Source organism: Gossypium raimondii, chromosome 2 (assembly GCF_025698545.1).
Source record: "Gossypium raimondii isolate GPD5lz chromosome 2, ASM2569854v1, whole genome shotgun sequence".
Taxonomy (NCBI): Eukaryota; Viridiplantae; Streptophyta; class Magnoliopsida; order Malvales; family Malvaceae; genus Gossypium; species Gossypium raimondii.
Window position 1 is genome coordinate 43,479,096 of NC_068566.1, and position 21,451 is coordinate 43,500,546.

The 21,451-nt window shown below is 34.4% G+C and overlaps 2 protein-coding genes across 5 annotated transcripts; one reads left to right on the forward strand and one right to left on the reverse strand.

The window, feature by feature from the left end:
- Positions 1-14,760: 14,760 nt before the first annotated feature.
- LOC105789890 (uncharacterized) lies at positions 14,761-15,256 on the forward strand. The gene has a single exon (XM_012617202.2). The coding sequence runs from the start codon at positions 14,811-14,813 to the stop codon at positions 15,066-15,068; it is 258 nt and encodes an 85-aa protein (XP_012472656.1). The 5' UTR covers positions 14,761-14,810; the 3' UTR covers positions 15,069-15,256.
- Positions 15,257-16,799: 1,543 nt separating this feature from the next.
- On the reverse strand, positions 16,800-21,204 carry LOC105788965 (BEL1-like homeodomain protein 8). 4 transcript variants are annotated; one of them, XM_012616096.2, is made up of 5 exons: positions 20,955-21,193; positions 19,646-20,780; positions 17,976-18,367; positions 17,839-17,899; positions 16,800-17,734 (listed from the first exon to the last, which is right to left on the reverse strand). In XM_012616096.2, the coding sequence occupies exons 2-5, from the start codon at positions 20,747-20,749 to the stop codon at positions 17,207-17,209; spliced, it is 2,085 nt and encodes a 694-aa protein (XP_012471550.1). In that variant the 5' UTR covers positions 20,750-20,780; positions 20,955-21,193; the 3' UTR covers positions 16,800-17,206. The 4 variants fall into 4 exon arrangements, with proteins under 4 accessions (XP_012471550.1, XP_012471549.1, XP_012471548.1 ...); XM_012616095.2 differs by having other exon boundaries at positions 20,923-21,193; XM_012616094.2 differs by having other exon boundaries at positions 20,909-21,193.
- Positions 21,205-21,451: the final 247 nt, after the last annotated feature.

Genomic DNA, 21,451 nt, shown 5'->3' on the forward strand with positions numbered 1-21,451 from the left:
CTTAGGAAGATTAAATTACATCTCCCGGTTTATTTTACAACTAACCGAGAAATGCGACCCAATATTTCGTCTCCTTAAGAAACATAATCCAGGTGTATGGGATGAGGAATGCCAGAACACTTTCGACAAGATCAAACATTACTTGTCTAATGCCCCAGTGTTGATACTGCCTAGCCCAGATAAGCCACTAATACTGTACTTGGAAGTATTTGAAAATTCTATGGGATGCGTGCTTGGCCAACATGATGAGTCAGGGAGGAAAGAAATAGCGATATATTACCTCAGTAAGAAGTTTACTGAATGTGAGACAAGATACTCACCAATTGAGAAGTTGTGTTGCGCCTTAATCTGGATAACCCAGAGACTAAGACAGTACATGTTGTACCATACAACTTGGCTAATCTCAAAAATAGACCCTCTAAAGTACATGATGGAGTTGACTACTTTGAATGGAAGAATGACCCGATGACAAATTATACTTTTCAAATTTGATATAACCTATATGAATCAGAAGGCAATAAAAGTGAGTACAATAACAGATTTCCAAGCCAGTAGAGCTCTAAAAGATTACGAGCCTTTGAATTTTGATGTCCCAAACGAGGATCTGATGTATGTTGCAACCACTGAAGAAGATGCTCAAGAAGGACATCATTGGAAACTAAATTTTGATGGAGCCTCAAACACTATGTGTAACAGAATCGAGGCAGTCTTGGTATTCCCAAACGGAGATCATTATCCTCTTACCAGCAAATTTGATTTTGATTGCATAAATAATATTACAGAATACGAAGCATGCATCATGGGTATCCGTGCAGCCATAGAACGCAAGATCAAGGTGCTAGAGGTATATGGGGTTCTGCACTAATGATCTATCAACTCAAAAGTGAAGGGGAGACAACAGACCCTCAAGTTGATCAATTATTAAAGGCTGGTCCTTGAGTTAATTAAGAAGTTTGATAACATCTCCTTTTGCTACCTCTCTCGATATGAAAATCAAATGGCTAACGTCCTGGCTACCTTAGCTTCCATAGTAAAAGTGAACAAGTAAGAGGATGTAAAACCTATCCAGATAAGTATTTATGAGGCTCTGGCCCATTATTATAACATCAAAGAAGAAGAAAAGGATGATCACCCTTGGTACCACAATATACTGTGATATGTAAAAAATCGCGAATACCCTAATCAGGTAACCAATAATGATAAAAGGACGCTGAGGAGACTGACTAATGACTATGTCTTAGATGGGGAGATCCTATATAAAAGAAGAAAGATCAGGTGCTACTAAGATGTGTGGACGCTATTGAGGCTAAGAAAATCTTGGAAGAAATCTATAAGGGTGTTTGCGGAACACATGCTAATGGTTTTACAATGGCCAAGCAAATCATGAGATTTGAATATTATTGGTCCACCATGGAAGGGGATTGTACTAGTTACGCCAAAAGATGTCATAAATGCCAAATTTATGGAGACAAAATTCATGTGCCTCATTCACCTCAGCACGTTATGACTTCTCCATGGCCTTTCTCTATGTGACGCATGGATGTCATTAGGCCCATCTCGCCAAAAGCTTCTCATGGACATCGATTACTTCACCAAGTGGGTAGGGGCCGCTTCCTATGCCAATGTCACGAAGACGATAGTCAGTAAATTATTGAAGAAAGAGATCATATATCGATATCGACTGCCAAACAGGATCATATCTGACAACGCATTAAATTTGAGTAACAACACAATATCGAAAGTCTGCAGTCAATTTAAGATCAAACACCATAGCTCGTCACCATATTGCCCAAAAATGAACGGTGCAGTTGAGGCAGCCAATAAGAACATTAAGAAGATCGCGGGGAAAATGACAGAAATTTATAAAGACTGGCATGAGAAGTTACCATTTGCTCTTTATGCTTATCGAACATCTGTCAGAACCTCCACCGGGGCAACGCATTTCTCATTAGTTTATGGAATGGAGGAGGTTTTGCCTATTGAAGTCGAGATTCCTTCTCTCGAATTTTTGTTCGAGTTGAAGTTAGCTGAAGCAGAATAGATCCAATCTCGATATGACAAGTCAAAATTGATCGAAAAAAAGGTTAAAAACTATCTGTCATGGTCAAATGTACCAAAAATGAATAATACGAGCTTACGACAAAAATGTTCGCCCTAGGGAATTCCATGAGGGGGACCTGGTATTGAAAACGATTATGCCCATACAAAAAGACTTCAGAGGAAAATGGATGTTGAATTGAGAAGGACCTTATGTGGTAAAGAAAGCTTTTTCTGGAGGAGCACTGATTTTGACCGAGATGGATGGCAAAAACCTGCCTAATCCTATGAATTCAGGTTTAGTCAAAAAATACTTCACCTAGAAAAAAAAGAGGAGAGGCCAAGGCGAAAACTCGCAAAGGGCGCATTGAGACCAAAAGGGTTTTGAGTTGAAAACCCGGGAAAAGGAAAATCAAATTTTGATCAAAGATGGGGCATATGGTAGTCTTGTCCCCTCAAAAGTAATAAGGACTTTGCATCTTGAAGCATCAACGAAGTACTCTAGATATCCTAGACACATACCAGACTCAAGATGGTCCTCAAGAAGTTTGTGCAGAGAAGCTCACGCTGCAATAAATGGGGCACCTAATTTTATCTTACTCACTTTGAATTTTAGCAACGTTTGCTATGTTGATTAATATATTCATTTCAAGTTTTTCTTCTAATAAATTTTAATCTTGTCCATTGCCACAACCTTTTTCAAGCATTTTCACTTTAAAATAACGATTAATAGACTAGCAATATTTAAGTAAAAAGATTTTTGCATATTGCTCTGAAAGATTTCTAAATAGTACAATGACCTGAAACATGACCACTAGTTAGAACTAACCAAATTTAATATTTGGAAATATCTGGGAACGAATAGTCTAAATTGTGATCACTTTTTTGGGTTTTCTGTCAAAGATACTAGAACTGAACAAGAAGGTTTGGTAACACATCAATGATAAAACCTTGGCGAGCAACGAGCAATGTCAACTTAAGCACTTAAGAGGGAATCATTCTCGAAAATGACATTCTGCATGCATACAAATGCAATTCATATGCATCTATTTAGGAGCATTTGATTCTTCTTGATCATAACATCCTAATCACTTGGCATAAATATAGGCCTATGAAATGGATGCTACAGGTCATGTTTCCCAAAGAACGGTGTAATAGATCAGTGAAACCACAAATCTCATACCCCTAAAGTTGTAATGGGTCAGATTGAAATCACTATAGCTAATCTTTCTCTTTGAAGTTGCAGTGGAGTAGATTTAAGCTACAAATCATGCACCCCTAAAATTGTAATGGGTGAAATTGTTAGAGTCGGCCCAAAGATCAATCATAAGATGGTTGTAATAACATATTTGATTTATCATGTTTATTAATATAAGACGTTACCATTATTATTTTAGTTTCTTTTTTGTGTGTATAAATAAACAGTTTTATAATAATGTCCTGAGAATAATATGATTATTCTCAAAAAGGTCCTTAGTCAAGTATTAATGTTGGAAAGGACGAAAATAATGCATTAAGACTAACATGTAGTTGATTGATGATAAAGAGTTGTCATTGATATGGAATGTCAAAATCAATGCATGAATATGTTTGTTAGAGAACAACATATTGGACTGACCCATTATGAGTATGTTTCTTGGATTATTATGTAATTGTCACAACATTACTCATAGTGATTAATATGTATATGATCCTCAGACTTGAGATCATCATAATCTCAACATCGTGAGTTGTATATTTTGATACAGTCAAATGTACACCGTAACTGGTTGTTCTATAAAGGTTGATGTTAGATATACCACGATCTATGTAAAGTGATATGGTTGATCGAGATAGGATAAGCCCCTTCTACATAATGGGAGTAATATCTTAGGCCACTTGATTGAGTGAGACTAGAAATGCATGGCCATGCTCAAATAAGTTGATATGAGATGTCATACTTATTTGTATATCGTAGTCTACTTACGATATCAAGGAACATGGGATGGACTATGCAAGTGTGACTATTCCATGACTTGTGTCCAATCTAGATATAAAGGACTTAAGGATTATTTTATAAAAGGTTAATCATAAAAGGTTATGTCGAATCATGATTTCTTGTGACTTAGGTAGCAATGATGCATTGCTAGATGCCACTCATTGTTTGTAACATTGGAATCGTTCTAGTATTACTGCTAACGTTGCAGGAACCTACAGGGTCACACCCTAAATTGAAATGAACGGAATGAAACATAGTTGGTGTTTTTTTTGGTTGTCGCTTGAATTAAATTAATTATAGAATTAATTTAATTAGGTAATCAAATATCGAACACATTATGTACAAGGTTGTTGTACGCATAATGAGAACATGAATTTGGTTAGTATATAAATTCAAATAAATATATGGTTTACCGAAATTATATTATAATTAATGTAATTATAATTTTCGGTTTAAAAATATTATTATATTTATTTAATTTATAGAAACCCTTAAAAAAAGATATAAGAATCTCGTTTTTTCTTTAATTTGGTCTAGCAGCCGTCAAAGAAAAAAAACCCTTTCAAAACTGTTTTGGTGATTCCTTCCTTTCATAACCAACTGGGTAGATTACGTAGAGGCCGAGGTCAGATAGATTGCGGCTAGATTCGACAGCAGATCAGACTACTCGTTGTTAAGGCGCCACTGTTTACTCAAAATAAACATTAGGTAATTTCGTAACCTTTTTCATCCCGATTCGTTCCTCACACATGGATCCGTGGTTAGGGTCGCTGAATTTTTAATTTTTCTGTTGCGTCGTAGGGGTACCGATGATCCAAAAAAAATCTATCATAGTAAATATTATTTCCCTGAAGTTGCAGTTGAGCAGATTGAAGCTAAAAATCCTATACCCTTGAAGTTGCAGTAGGTCGGATTAAATCTACCATAGCGAATCTTATCCCCCTGAAGTTGCAGTGGAGCAAGATAAAACTACAAATTCCATTCCCTGAAGTTACAGTGGGTTGATTGAAACTACAGTGGTGAATATTATCTCCCTGAAGTTGCAGTGGAGCAGATTGAAGCTACAAATCTTATCTCCTTGAAGTTGCAGTGGAGCAAATTAAAGCTACAAGTCTTATCTCTTTGAAGTTGCAGTGGAACAAGATGAAGCTACAAGTTTTATCCCCTTGAAGTTGCAGTGGAACAAGATGAAGCTACTGATCCTATGCCCCTGAAGTTGCAGTGGTGTAGAATGAAGTTATAGTCACAAATCTTATCTCCCTGAAGTTGCAGTGGAGCAAGATGAGGACACAAATCCTATATCCTTGAAGTTGCAGTGGATTGGATTGAAACTACAACAATAAACTGTATCTCCTTAAAGTTGCAATGGAGCAAAATGAAACTATAACACTAAATCATGTATTCCTAAAGTTATAGCGAAGCAGATACAGTGAAGTAGAGTAACTAATAGATTGAAAGAGTGAACCACTTGAAAGAGAGGAGCACCAAAGAAGTCGAGATTCAACAGGACCAGACAAAATTGGCCCTTCTTAAAGTCTTTGCTCTATTCCCGTTACACGTCAATGGGTAAAGAGGGGTAGCTGTAAAAGACCAATTTTATCTGGCCCAATAAACAAAACAAAAAAAAAAACAAAAGTTCATTTACAAAATAGATTGGCCCAAAAAAAGAGCCCAATAACCCAACCCACCTGCTAAACCTAATACCCAATAACCCAAAGCCCAATAGCCCATAACCTAAACTATTCTCAGAAAGTAAAAAAATCCTAACCCGTTTGGCGTCGCTCCCCACCACTTCGGCATGCTCGTGCCCCAAGGCCTAATGCCTTCCCTGCCACCGTTGCACCAAAGTAGCAAAGGCGTGACTCTCGTCTTCACTGTTGACCATTGGTACCTGCAAAAGAGAAAGAAAGCACAGAAACTACATAGTAGAGCAGAGACAAAAAGAAAAAAAGAGAAATATTGTAATTAAAACGACTATATAAGCCGAACTTTTGTAAGATTCAAATAAAGGATACCAAGAAATACAAAAACAAGATTTCGAAAACAAAGAAAACAAAAAGGTAGTTTATTTTTTTATTTTTCCATTTAAAAAGACATAATAAATATCTATAAAAAAGAATACTCACTTACCTTCGGTTTCGCCTTTTGTCGCCATCGGAAACCTCCTCCGGTTTCGAATACCTCAGAGCCCATTAGGGGTCTGCTAAGGGTTCAACGAACGCGCAAGGCTGAGATTTTCTTTTATTTTCTTTATTTTTTTTGTTCTGATTTTTTTAGGCATTAGCCTTCAAATCAGGCTCCTATGGGTTAAATAAGGCTAAAAAAAGGTAATTTTTTTTAAATCCGGCCACCGGAGGCGACGGTTGTCGTCGTCGATGACCGGTGGCCACAGCGGGGCAGCAGCGATCCAATGACCGAATTTAGGAGGGCTGAGAGAGGAAAAAAAAAGGGCTCAAAGATTATTTTTTTTTTAGAAACTGAAAAAAGTGAATTTTTAAACACTTTTTTGTTTGCTTATATAGCCCTATAAAACAGCGTTTTGAGCTTAAGTTTCAAACGCCAAAACAGCGTCGTTTTGACATGACCCAAGACTCGACCCGATTATTTAGTAGGATCTACGAGTTTTCATGGATTGGTCTATTTGCGGCCTTGGTCCTTCCGCTTTTGGACCTTTTTTAATATGGTCCAAATTTTTTTCTTTTTAGATTGCACCGTTAATTTCAACTTGTTTTCAATTTGGTCCTCCATTTGCTGACCTTCTGGGGAATGATGCGTGTCCTGGGGTTGGGGATAATTTCCCATTTAGACCCCTTTCCTTTTCGCTTGTCATATTTTAGTCATTTATTTATTTATTTTATCACAATTTATGTTTTTAATTTCACTTAAGTTCTAATTCCGTCCTTTATGTACTTGAATTCAATCTTTTATGAACTGTTCTATTTATTTATTTACTTATTTATTATTTCTTTACCCCTTTTTATATTTAAAATTTATATTGTTCATGTTTTTCTTTTCATTTGCACATTTGTTGCCCTTACTATTATTATTATTATTATTATTATTATTATTATTATTATTATTATTATTATTATTATTATTATTATTATTTATCTTTCTTTTATTATTTATATTAGTATTAGAATAGTAGTTATGACATGATTATTACTATTGTTATTATGAATTGGTGTTTTATTACTATTAGAGTTGTATCATTGTCATTTACTAATATGACATTTTTATTTTTATTTTTATATATATCATCGTTCCATTTTTTACACACTTCTGTTTTATTTTATTTTGCTACAGCCATGTCATGAATCGTGTTTAAATATACTTATCCATTTTTATACTATGCCCAAATAAGTTAAATGCACATTGCTTTAAGTGTTACATTCGTTTTTATTCGATAAGTTGTGCCCTAACTTATGAGGTTCGACTTTCCTTTTTAACTTATATAACTGAATATCCTTTTTAAAACTAAAACACATAAGATTTAAATAGTAATTAAATAATGAGTAAGCTTATTTTCGAGGATTCGAGATGTCGTATCCTAACTTACGGGACATGACCTTTTCGTTTTAGTTACCTCGAGATAAAAAGGCCTTTTACATATGTTTTAATTTATTTAAGTGATTTTAATTAAAAATATCACTATGCAAGGTGAGATCGTGTTTTAAATTGTCTCCAAATTTTCAATTCTCAACAATAAGACATCGATTAATCAGCTAGGTATCAATTTTGGGCGTTACGAGGGTGTTAATCCTTCCTCGTACGTAACCGACTCCCGAATCCATTTCCTAGACTTTGTAAATAAAAAATTATCGTTTTAGTAAATCTAAACTTTTATTAAAATGATCAAATTACGAGGTGATCTGATTACACCTAATAAAAAAATGATTCGTGGCGACTCTATTTTCTTTTTTTTAAATAAAAGGTCGATTTCCAAAAGGTTTCAACACATGGAATATACGGTGATCGGCCAGGCATTCAATATGAAGCGGGTTTAAAGTTAAATAATTTGCATAAGAGACAGTGCAAATATACAAATATTACAAATTACATGAATAATTAGCTGCATGCATTCTTCCATATACAACCAAGATAACAGCAAATTCGTTTGTCGCCTCAATTTCTGACCTAGCTTCACACTGCTAATCTAAGAAGCCCTGCAAAAATCGAACCGATACAATCTGCCACTGCATATTTAGATCGCCTAAGTTGAACAACATTACGTCTAGCTATTATGGTTCGTCATCATCTGATAAACAAACAATGTCGCTTGCTCCGCTTTGTTGTGCTTGGTTAGCCCGAACACTTGGTATTATTGCAGCCAAGCTTAAACTAGTATCTGGCTGCAAGGTGCTTGGGGATTTGCACTGGTGATAGATAGATTGTTCATACCCATTAGGACATCCAATGATGGTAAAGAGTTAGGTAGCCTGTCGTCTATTATTATGTCCGACCTGCTAGATTGGGTTGTAGTTGATCCCTGCCTATGAGCAGGGTGGCTATTATGTGCCTGATGGTTTGACATTCCACTAGACTGCCACGGGAGACGGGAGACAGCCAGGGGAACTGGATGTTGAAGGTCTAAATGGTTATAGATGCAAGGCAGGAGCTCGAATTTCACTGCCCATTCGGAAGTTTATTGGGGAAGGGGAGATGAAATTGATATGGGGAGGTCTAGTTGGAGCACCTGATGAAAATGTCGAGGGGTTAATAACCTACAAATGCGAGCCCATGGTTTGTAAATTGACTACAGTAGGTGGCACAGTTTGCATGCTAGTAGCTAAGCCAGTTGAAGGGAGACCAAAAGCAACGGAAGGTTGAAGAGGTGGAGTCACGGTTTGTGTATTAACTACATTCGGTGAAAAAGTTTGCATTTAGCAGTTGGGCCAGTTGAGAGGAAAGCAGAAGTAGTAGAAGGCGGCACGGTTTGCATGAGTGGTTGGGCTAGTTGAAGGGAGAGAAGAAACAATGAAAGGCTGTAGGGGTGGAGTCACAGTTTGTGTATTAACTACACCCAGTGAAAAAGTTTGCATTCTAGCAGCTGGGCCAGTTGAGAGGGGAGCAGAAGCAGTAGAAGGTGGCTATACCATCTGTTGTGGTGAAAGTTGAACCAACTGCTCCATGAAAATAGAGCTTGCCTCTACCAAGATAACAATTAAGCTATGTGCATGTACCACAGGGCCATGTTTCGGTTGACTTGGCTGAACTTGGAAGCAAATCCTCGTCGAAGGTTGCATATTTTGTTAACAGTTTTTTTAGCAATCATCATGTTTTCTTAAACAAGAATACTGGTCTATGGGATTGCAATGTAAGTACCGGTAAACTAAGCATAGAATATCCCAAATATGATCACTAAACAAATCTAGGATTGAGTGGCTACCCTAAACCCACCAGGCACTAGTGCTGGAATTTTCGTCAAGTAGATTATTATAAGCATCCATTTGATTCTCTATTCTTCCATTTACTACAGTAGCACTACTAAGTAATATACTAAATTCCCCTTGCTGTGTGCCCTTTGAAGCAGATGGTCCATTATCCATACATTTAGACCTAAAAGCCACGATCAAGACCTTTGTTTAAGAGAACTTTGTTGAAATTTATAACAAGTTCTTTTTCTAGCACATAAATTGTCTTTTTCTCCTGGAGTTTTACTAATTTATACGTCCTATTAATTTGAGCTACAACCTCCTTAATCTCCTTCTCACACTCTGATTTCAGCTTCAGCTTCTGTTCAAAGAGAGGAAATTCTTGATTGAAAGTAAACCATATACCACTACTAGTAAATAAGCAAACAAGTAAAAAGGGCACTAATTGTGTCTTTATAAACCTTAATGGTTTGATCTTCTTTAATTATTCTTTCCATTTCGTATTGAAATGGGTCATAATACATAGGAACATGTATTTGATATGATGCAATAGGTGCAGTCTGTATGGGAAGGCCACTAGAAACAGAAGGGACCGAAGCCTGTCTCACAATCCCACCAATGATATGTGAATGCACAGGCTACAAAATATCTTAATTGGACAGCTCAATCCGGTCTGCCACCGGTTGCCTCGGATCTTGAGAAATCTGGCTAGCAATTTGGTTTGCATTGCTTGGTTGATGTTCAATCGCAGTAACTGAAGGCAGGCTAGGAGGAGAGAGGTTAGAAGTTGATTCTGTGGATCTCAACTGCTGTGCATCCGAATGGGACACATTGCAATTTACATTAATGGTGCCATTAGATGGTGAAGTTTCAATAACCTAAGAAGCATTTCACATTTCATTATTTGCAACGTCTCTAAATTGTATTCCAGAAGAAGTACAGGGAAGAGAACCCACATCTGGAGATGCTTGCCAAATAAGATATTTGTAATTATTAGGAGCTAGCCTTATTGGGGTATTCGAATCCTGAAACAATCTCCTCACTATGAGGACATATAAATAAACACACAGTCGATCCGCTATTACTGTGTAGCAATATATTACCTTCTATAATGTTATTATTTTGCTTTATCTTTTGGTTGTGAAATGGTAAGTCAATAAAGCTTCTTTTAATAAAAAAATTTTTCCAACATAACCCAAATGTAGTAAAGCAAATTACAATTAATATCTAACTCAATTGACATGTGTTATGTTCTAAATACGTTAGTGTTCACTTAATTTTATACTAACAATTGGGTGAAGTACATGAAAAGTGATTATTTGAGCACTTTCAAAAAATCTTGATCTTTATTTAATCATTTTAAAAGGTTTAGACCTTATGTGAACAACTTTAAAATATTTGACCTCAAGAGCATTTAAACCAAAAAAAAGTTAATAACCTTACATACCAAATCTGGAGTTGGTGGACCACCTCGGTGCAAGGTAGACGCAGGCTACACTGAAGAAAAATCTGAAAGAGAATTCTTGCAATTCAGATTCCATGTTCATGGTGAATATAGTATGCGATCCCACCAGTCAACTTCACCATCACTCGGTCTATGAATAGTACCAGTCTCAAGGACTTCACTACTAGCAGCTTCAGGTTTAAAACAAGTTTTATTTTCATTCCAGTTAAGATCTCGGATAAAAGTAGGTAGATTTTTGTTGTTGCTTTTTGCTGTTTTCTTTAAATTAATAATGAAAGCAATATGTTGTATCTAATAAGGTGCAATATTGGTGTGAATCAAATCCAACAAAAGTTGTGCTACACCATGGATGAAGAAGCTGTATCATTGCAATTGGATGCAATAATTCAGCCCATTACACTTTATAATATGCAAAAAGGGTCTTTTAATGCTCTTGAAAGTGATAAATTTTTTAATATATTTTATATATTTTAGTTGTTGATGATATAAAGTACTTTGCACTATCTAAATTATGAGAACATTAAGTCCCGGATGAATTATGGAGGAATGGGAATGGTTGTGTATTTTATATATATATCGATTTGTAGGAGTTTTTTTTTTGATAAGGAGAAAGCATTGCAAACATATGAAACGTAATTTATTGAGAAACAATAGAGAAATATTCGAGTAAATTAAATAATATTAAGTGCAGTGGTTGGTGATGATTATAGTAGCAGTGCAAGAAGAATAAGGCTAAAAGAGAAATAAGATGAAGGATGAAAGATTATAAATGATTTCAAGAGTCTTATGAGAAACTATTTATAAGTATAGAAAATACAGATTACAAGAGAATACTTTTCGTTGTAAAGACATTAATGATTTATTACAAAGGTTTAAGTTATTGATAATGGTGAAATTCACTAGGTTTGTGAAAGAAAAGGAGTACTAAATTCATACAACAAAGGGTGAAAGGAAATATCTTAACTATATCAATATTTGATCTATCAAGCAAAGTTCAACAAAAGTGATTCCTAAATAAGGGTTGTTTTGATCTATTTTAAACATGAGTTATTTTTTCTCTCATTAAATGAAAATTTATTAAAAAAAGAAAAGAGGATTACGAACAACACTACAACAACAACGACATGTTCGGATCTAATGCTCTTAGTGTAATAGTTTTATCTATATATATACTTTTATTTTTCGATCAAATTGGTTTATAAAAAATCATCAATTTTATTAATATATTTGTATATTGTCCTCAACGGTTTTTGCATGCAAAGCAAAATGCAAACAAATATTGACTCATTTATTATATAATGTTTAATTAATACTAAGCGGCATTACATGGTCGAATCGTAATACGAAAAGATAGCTTATATTGGTAGATAATCTAAACATGTCATTAGTCTAATCAGAAACAAGCAAATCGATTGAAAGGCTAACATGTCGTATCAAGTCCAATTAGAGAGATGCCTTGTCTTGAGTATTGGAGCGGATGATTCCCAAAGATATAAACACAGATGTGATTGATAGTACATCAGGAATGACCCAAGTAAAATAGATTCTAGATCCGTTTATAAATTTATTCACTTGTGACGTTCATAGTGTGACATACCTTAATCCTAAGTAGATGACGGACTATGTATGCATGACTAATATACTTTGATGTAAATGAAAACCTAAGTTCAAATAGATAAGGAATCAAAAGTTGGTACGTTGGGTTTACTTCTGCAATATATAGCATCATTCCACAATGTTGGAATTCATAGTCCAATAAAGGGTAAATGATACTCTCTCATCGGCGTTACATGATAGATGAAAATTAAAACATGGTCATGAGTCATTTGTCATCGTGATAAATAATTTAATTATTATTTGATAGCAATTGACTTTTCATAAAGAAAGATATAATGGTTACCATAAGATAAATTAAATAGGATCATATTGGGTGAATAGATTTATCCCAAAGAAATTAAGGATATCCTATGAGAGTAACACATTTATGACAAGGTCATTGAATGAACATTTATTAAGTAGTTTTGTAATGATCTATAATAAGGAGAGTTCAGTCATGATAGTTTAGTGGAATGACTTTGTAAGTAAATAATGTTGTAATTAATAGGCATAAAAGTGGAACTTAGTAACAAATTATTTAAGCCCTAATTATATATGTCAAATTGGTCCATTTGCTAGCTTGAGATAACTAGAAATGAATTGCATATAGAACCAACAAATATGGAATGAATGAAAACGATGAATTAAGAAAAATAAATCGCATGTATTACTATCAACAATAAATGTGTTTTCTTGCTAAGTACAAGAAATGACTTAAAAATAATTTAAGGTTTTTCAATTATTATTTAATTAATTATAATTACATAATTGAAGTTCAAAATCAATTAAATTAATTAGTCATTTTGGATTTGTTGAATAAGAAAATTAAATATATTTCTTCATAGACTTTATTATGGCCAAGTTGCTATGTCCTTAACAGAATTACAATTGGGTTGATAAAATTATTTAATTAATATTTTGATAATAGAAAATAAATATTGGATTGAATAAATTATAAGTATTGGATAAAAGTCTAGGAAGCACATATAATCCCCAATATGGTTTTGTGTAATAAAAGGGGTGGCAAACCCTAATGTATTTAGGGGTGTGTCGGTGCCCCTTACTTCTACAATTCAAGTAGGAGTTGTATTTTTTATTAAAATAGTATTATTTAATTAGACATTATTCAAACAGAATTCTTGTACTTTACTTTATAAATAGGAACTATTGGTTAAGCAATTTAAATATCTTTCATACGTCGTAATTCTAGCAATGGAAATTTATTTCTAAAAATAAATTCTATTTTTTTTAAAGAAAAACGAACAATTATCAGTTATAGAGAGAATTTACTTTCCTATTGAAAGTAAATAAAAATTTTCATTATGTGATTTAGTTAATTTTGCTTGGGCCCACACTTGAGGCAATTCATGGTTCGATGATAGTGGAGATGGTCGTTCAGTTGAAAGCTAGAATCGACTTTTGTTTGTCTAGTACAAAGTACATATATATTTCAATTTTAAATTTATTGATGCCCAATTTAAGAAATATTTTAAAACTTTCACTGTACCTAAAATAATTATTTTCTTAACCAATTTTCCAAGGCAACAAGCATAAAAGCAAATTATAAGAAATTTTTTAAAACTTTCACTGTACCTAAAATTATTGTCAGCACAAAAGAACGTGGGTTTGAACGTGCTGAAACGTTTTTATCCTCCTATTTAAGAGTTGAAAAAAAGTTATAAGTAGTTTTAAACTTTATTTTAAAAAAATATAAAATTACCAAATAATAAATAAAATAGCATATGTTTTATAAAAAAATAAAAATAATAAAATGAGCTTGATTAACTCAACTCTTTAAAAATATGAATTAATTTTAACAAAATTTAAAACTTATACATAAAAAAAACACGAACTCGACCAGATTCGCCGTTCAACACCTATATTTGTGCTTCATTGACTTTTGCATCAACTAAATCCACTCATAATGTGGAAATTTCCTATTTATGGCTAGTTCCAATATGGACAAAAAAGTTTCTTTCAATTTGATGATTTTAAATATCCCAACTTGTATGAAACAATACAGTCATCCCACTTGATTTTGCCTCATTTGGTGGAAATCCCATCACCATTTTTTTTCCCGAAATTTTTCGATATCCAACGTTGATATTAAACATCGATTAAATCTAAAATTAAGCTAATCGGACCCTTAATTAGAGAAATAAGCTTTCTCAATGCTACAAAACTCAAACTCAAGATATTAATTTAAGACAATCAAACTTATCCAACAGACATCATCCATATCACAAAATTTTATATTGATGTCATGAACCCTACCCTTTCTCCCTATATAAGGGTCTCAATACTTAATTGTTTTGTTGTGTGGTTTTCTCTTTTCTCTCTTAACCTAAAAAACCAATTAATGGGTGCAAGAATAAGGTTTGTGGCTCTTGCTTTAGCGATATTGATGATGGTGAGTTACTGCTTGGCTGCAAAGGTTATAAAAGTGGATATGCTGAAGCACGAAAACACCGCGGTCAATGGCGGCCGGCGGCTGCTCCATGACGACAGCAATGCCAAAAGTGGATACGCAAAAGAGAGCAGTGTGAACAACCACCATTACATTCCTAGGAACGACTTTAACAACTACCCTGGTGGCAATGAAGATGGAAATGGGTAAATTAATGAGATTAGCAATAATATGGGGACTAAACCGGTAACTAGATAATAATTGCATGATGTTGCTGCGTGTTTAATGAGTTTTTAAGACATATATATGTGATTATGATCTAATTAGTTTCTGTACGGCAGTACGTATATAACTTGTATTCTGGTTTTAGTTGTATCGTATATCTGTTGTTACAATTATGTATAGGATTTAACGTAACTGCATGCATGCATGGCTGGATGCTTTGCACGGGATTACACCTTTCGACCCTAATTCCAACATCATCCAATCCAATTTTATCAGTGAATAACCCAAATTTATCCAACAAAAAATTTGAATGATCAGGGTTTGGAAATTTTAAATTGGAAATGATATAAATAAATAGTTCACGATTAAAATCTGAAATGAATTTAACTCAAAAATTTGAATTTTAAAATTGAATAACTTGAATTAAATTGAAATTGATCCAAATTCCAATAATATGAATATATTCAAAATTATTTGGAACTTTAAAAACCAGAATTAATCTAATTTAAATCAACCAAAATCAAAATTAAGTTGACAAGTTTACAGGATCAATGAAATTAGGGTAAATTACGTGGTTGGTCACACAACTTTCATAAGTTATCATTTTAGGCGCTGTCACTAAAAACCGTTTTCATTTGTCATCTGTCCTTAATTCAATGTCAGTTTATACTCATTTTAGTCACTCAACTTTAATAAGTTTTTATTTTAGTCACTTATTTTATTTTTTAATTTATTTTATTTCTTAATAGTTTTTTTCAATAAAAGGGTTTACCTGAGTTTTCCATAAAAATTGTTACTTTTTATTTTTTCTTTTTAGAAATAATTTTATTTTTTCAGTAAAAGGAAAATTTTGGAGTTCTATATGAATTAACTGAGTTTTTAAAGGAATACTTGGATATTTACAGGAAAATTCATTTTATCTCTTTAATTTCCTTTATTTTTTTAGAATTAATTTTAATTATTTCCTGTAAAAGGGATAATTTTGGAGTTTTATAGAAAATTATTTGGGTTTTATAGAAAACTATTTTATCATTTTAAATTTCCTTTCCCATTTTTAAAATTAATTTTAACTTTTTTTCACAAACGAATAAAATGAAGTTTTATAAGCTAAAACATGACTTTTTATAAGGAATTGAGTTATTGGAAAAATTTTAGTTTTATCTACGCATTCAAATAAATTCCATTCCCGGTATAAATCCAAGATTTTTTTTACTTTTATGAAAAATGAGTGATCAAAATAAAATTGATTAAAGTTAAGTAAGTAAAACAAATATACAATATCAACAAATTAACGACGAGTGACCAAAATGAAAATAACTTTTAACAATTGTGTATAAAATGAAAATGATTTCCAATAGTTGTAGCTAAAATAAAAAAATTATTTTTGATATCCAAAATGAAAATTTAAGAAAGTTTAGTCATCTACCCAAGAAATTATGGCTGGCTTCAGAGCCACTTCAATGCTTTGGGATGACAACATGTTTAATCATATCCGACAGTCAAGGTACGTCTTATCATAAAAAGCAAGGTCATTGTGATTAATTTTAAATTTTTTATATTTTTCGAGTTTTAAAACTTCATTCCCCACCAAACAGTAATTAAATTCATTTTAATAATTATATTTTACATTCTCTATTTTGATATTTTTAATAATTATATTTTTCAAATTTTAATTTTAATCTAAATCTATAATAATCCAAACTGTAAAACCCAAAATATCCAAAACTCGAAACACCCAACTTAAAAACCCAGATAAACTCAAAATAACCTGAAACAAACCTAACCTAAATTGATCCAAATTCATACTAGGTAATTTTTACAGTGGATCTAAGGGTGTCGGTCATTCTTACCCTAAAAGACATTACATGTTTGTATCCACCAATTACCGAAAGAACCAAAATCCCTACCAGCACAACTGACAAATCTAAACAAACTTATTAAAGCACCATTACCACATCAACATGATTGCACTGCATGGTGCCATCTCTTTAATTCAACCCTGTATTAGTGTGACAACCAAATACGGTCAAGTTGGCCTGCAACATTTGTATTAGCAGTCTTTTGCCACATTTTGGAAAAACTATCATAAGGAATGGCTAGGCTAGTTGATTGATCATACAATTTCAGCCAACAAAGTCGTGGACCATTTGACCTCCGAATGGCCGCTGCAGTTGGTCCTCCTGCGACTGATATTGTTGCTGCCGGTGCTGGTGCTGGTGCTGTTGTGCTTGTGCGGTTTCTGCACCATGCCGGAGTCCCAACGTAAGTGACACAGCTCCGAGCCCTCTCATCTCAAGCCTGCTTTGCTCATACGGTGCGAAACTCAACAACGAACCTTCCATGCTTGTTGGGATACGAAAATCCATCCTCAAAGGTTTATCATGAAACCAGCGTTCGGCATCATGGGCATCTCCCGTAGTCTCCGCAACAGCCACATATGAGCAAGTCAATTGCTCCATGGAAGTTACGTTTATACATGACCTGTCGATAGGTTGGTCTTCATTAGGCCGATTGGTACTAGAAGATTTTGCTTCAGTTGTTTTGCTCGAGTTCAGATTGTTTTCTGCCAAGCCTTTGCTTTCGAGCATGTGTATTTCTTCAACCATCGGTTTCCAAACTCGAACTCGTGCGTTTATGAACCAGTTAGACACCTGCCTTCAGAAATCAAACGCTTAACTACGCTACATTCTAATTCAATCACACAGAACTGTTAGATTAAACACTTGATACCACAAACAAGAAGCCATGAGCCCACCTGGTTCCGAGAAAGCCCAGTTTGAGTGGCCAACATATGCTTGTCCGTGTCTGTAGGGTACCTATAAGAAAAAACAGACAAAACAATTCACACCAAATTATATGCTCGAGTTGACATACGAAAATGAAAAGACTTACGGATGAAGAAAATGCTCAAAGAGCCAAGCTCTAAGAATTGCCACAGCACGTTCTGGTAGGCCTCTCTGGGGCCTCCAGCCTTGTTGTTGGGGTTCAAGGAAGCCCACGTTAACCCCCCCGGATTTCTGAACCTCATATTTTAGCCTAGACATATTTATATCACCTTTGCTACTGCTAGCACCGGTAGTTGAGGACAATAAATCCTCCCCCAGGGCTCTACATATATGCCTGACGCGGTCCGAGATTGCGTTCTTTATGCACCGAAAGTTCTTTTCTACCGTCTTGAGAGCCAAGGAAACGTAGGGAGTGGCAGAACTAAGACCTGCTACCGATTCAAAAGACGAAACCACCATTTGCATCTGCTGATAATATAGCTTGTATCGTCTGTAAACCTTTCAATGGCACGGCAAAGACAGCTTCTCATTAGAGCAAACTTGAGCTAGCATTACTTAACGGTAAAACGATAAAACAAAGAACACCAATCAATCTATCTTGAAAAAATCGATGGCCTACAAACACTTATGGTTCACAACAGGGAAAACATGATGGAAGAACAGCAATTTCACTGTAGTATTCATTCTCTGATCAAACAACTTGGCCATATTAGGAAAAATCAATAGTATTCAGATATGCATAACCCATGATTTCAACCCACAATGGGGCCTTGAGCCAAGACAAGACGACAACTTATCAAGGTCGAAACTTACAAATAAAGTAGCTTTGAAAGTATTGTCCGCACTGTTAATTGAAATGCACTTTGATTTGAAGGTATACAGAGACGAAAAGTGATTAATACCAGCAACTAATTACTGTTTTATAATTACATAAAGTTCATTAAACTGTTGGGAAGTAAATAAATTCCATCCATCATCAGCACTTAATTGTAAGAAAACAATCCTCTATCAATGTAAAAGAGTAGAAAAAGAAAATAACTTAGATGGATAGGCTACACCATGACAGCAAAATAGACCATGCCGAGCTAAACAAGGTTTATAACCGGTCCAAACATGCAACTTGCTCAAACTGGTAAGAAAGAAGGAAAAAAACATAATTTCCATGATCAAATCTTAGCAAAATGTGAATGCAATACAATTAAGAGGAAACAACTCCTGCATTTGTTCAAGTTTGAAATAATAAAAATGAACTATATATCGTATGCAGATGCTTATATAATACAAACGGAATAATATTTGATGGTTCGGTTTCTTTTTCGCTCTGGTTGTATATATGACAAGTAAAGGAACCTTAATGCTAGTAGGGCAGATCTTGATCACCCATCAAAGAAATTGTTATGACAAAGTGAAAGATGGTATATGCAGTACTGATAATTTTCAAGATCCATCAATGGAAATCAAATTAACACTTCACCATTGAAATTCTCTGTTCTTAAGCCTTAACCATACCAATCCTCATCATTTCAATCAGTGACCATTTAGTTTAAAATTCGATTCTGTTAGTCATCCAAGCACACAGGATGAAATTTTTCAATGGCATAATGTACAGGCATTACAATCAATATGTATAAATACAAAGATGCAAGGCTTCAATTAATGCTATATGATTTTAAAATAAACATATCTGATAGTTATCTTCATTAATTTTCATTGAATTAATGAAGATAAAGATTCAATGGAAGACAATAAAAAAGGGGAAAAAAAATGGCAACCAACCTCTTCTTGCAGATATAAAAGCTTTGCCTTCTTTTGTTGGTATTCAGGCCTACAAGAGCTGCTGCTCCCAATGCCAACAGCAACACTAATTTCATTAGAACTGCAAAAACTCGAGATGGAAGCCCCTGAGTTGTTTCCCTTAATAGCTCTATCCTCCATATCAACTGCATTGGCATCATCAGCTGAGGCTAAGTCACCGATGTCGCCTATGACCGCATCGGAAGTCTCGCACACTTTAGCAAGCTTCGAGTTGGCTACATGGCAGTATTGATCCAATAATTGTTGTGCTGGTTTCAGAAACTTTGAATTCTTAAGAATAGTTGCATATCCCGTAAATGGACCAAGGGGGACACATGTTGAATTCCCACTACCTTTACTGATTATAGATGGCTTCTGCATCGAATATAAATGGGCAGGGTTTAAAGCTTTTGAATCTTGAGATTCCTTGAAGCGATGGGAACAACACTGGTCCTCTGTGAACTGAGCTGCACCGCATGTGGTATTCGACGAAAGAGTTAGAGATAGCCCTTGGGTCGTATTAGTACCAGCATCAGCCCACTGTTGGTCATCCTCTAATACAGGCCTAATGTTCGTCCAAGCACCACCACCGTTACCACACAGCCAAGCACTTGCTTGATGTGCCGTAGAAGCCATTTCTAGTCCCTGAGTACCCAGAGAAGCTGTAGTAACATCATAAAGAGAAGAAGATGAAACAAAATGCAATTCCCCACAATGCCTTTTGCTATCCTGGCTGCAAAATTCACTGTAATTAGGCTTCGGATACCCCATAGCAGCATCAAACATAGGGTTTTGGTTGATCCCATAACCCATCACCCAATCACCACAACTTTGTGGGTCACCTGGGACTTTACACGAACCATTTGCAGGCATTTGCCTGCTGCGGCTTTCTTCATCTTCTGTTAACTCTTGATGGGGTGAAACAAATGTTGGGTCGTAAAGCAAATTGGCATTTCTAACATTACGAACTTGAACAAGATCTGGGTTTAGTCCCAAATGATGAACCCTCAATTTATCACGCCGGCTTTGCTGTGCGACATGCGATTCAAGTTTAAACTTGCTCATATCCATACCCAAAAAACTCATGCAAAGCTAGCTTTCAAGAGGATTCAACGATCTGGGGATAAAATAACAAATATATAAACATATTAAATAATTTATCTAAGCAGAAAACCACAGTACTTTAAACAAATATAAGATATATGTATATGTATATAAATAAAATAAATCAGCTAAAGCATATACACTGCAAAAAGTACATGAAAATGGCAATCATAAGCTTCACGTCAACCTGTGGAATAAACCCTAATTTCACAAAGCTGAAAAAAAAACACCCTGGTTTTCCTTTCAGTTGCAAGCTACTGAAAACACCCAAACCTTTTTAAAGCTTAGATCTAATAGAATAAAATCAAGTTTAGAAAATCTCTTGTATATTATTTTTCCTTTTTGAAGAAAACTATTTTTATGAAAAAAATACATGGTGATAAAATTTTCTAAGTTGTCATGATGCAATGAAGACCCAAAGACTAAAAAAAGGAAGAATAAAGATTTAACTCAACATCCACCAACCAAGAAAAAGATCCCCAACAGCTAGCTTAACTTCATAATTATGGAGTAATAATAATTAAATTTTCGAAAAAAATAATGCAAGGAATAGTATAATTTTTTTTCATAAACTAAGTTACCTCTTTAAAGATATATTTTGTGCGCGTTGTTAAGATATATGAAAGTAAATTTTCGTTTTCATTAGGGCTGGGGAATTTTCCAGCAAGAAAATATTTGATTGGA

What these genes read in the sequence shown, in the direction of transcription:
- LOC105788965 (XM_012616096.2), bottom strand. Translation starts at nt 20,749, where the DNA reads ATGAGTTTTTTGGGTATGGATATGAGCAAGTTTAAACTTGAATCGCAT. An exon ending in TTTGAGCATTTTCTTCATCC is followed by an intron (nt 17,900 to 17,975) that starts GTAAGTCTTTTC and finishes TTTTTCTTATAG; the next exon opens with GTACCCTACAGACACGGACA. An exon ending in CTGGGCTTTCTCGGAACCAG is followed by an intron (nt 17,735 to 17,838) that starts GTGGGCTCATGG and finishes TTCTGAAGGCAG; the next exon opens with GTGTCTAACTGGTTCATAAA.
- LOC105789890 (XM_012617202.2), top strand. Translation starts at nt 14,811, where the DNA reads ATGGGTGCAAGAATAAGGTTTGTGGCTCTTGCTTTAGCGATATTGATG.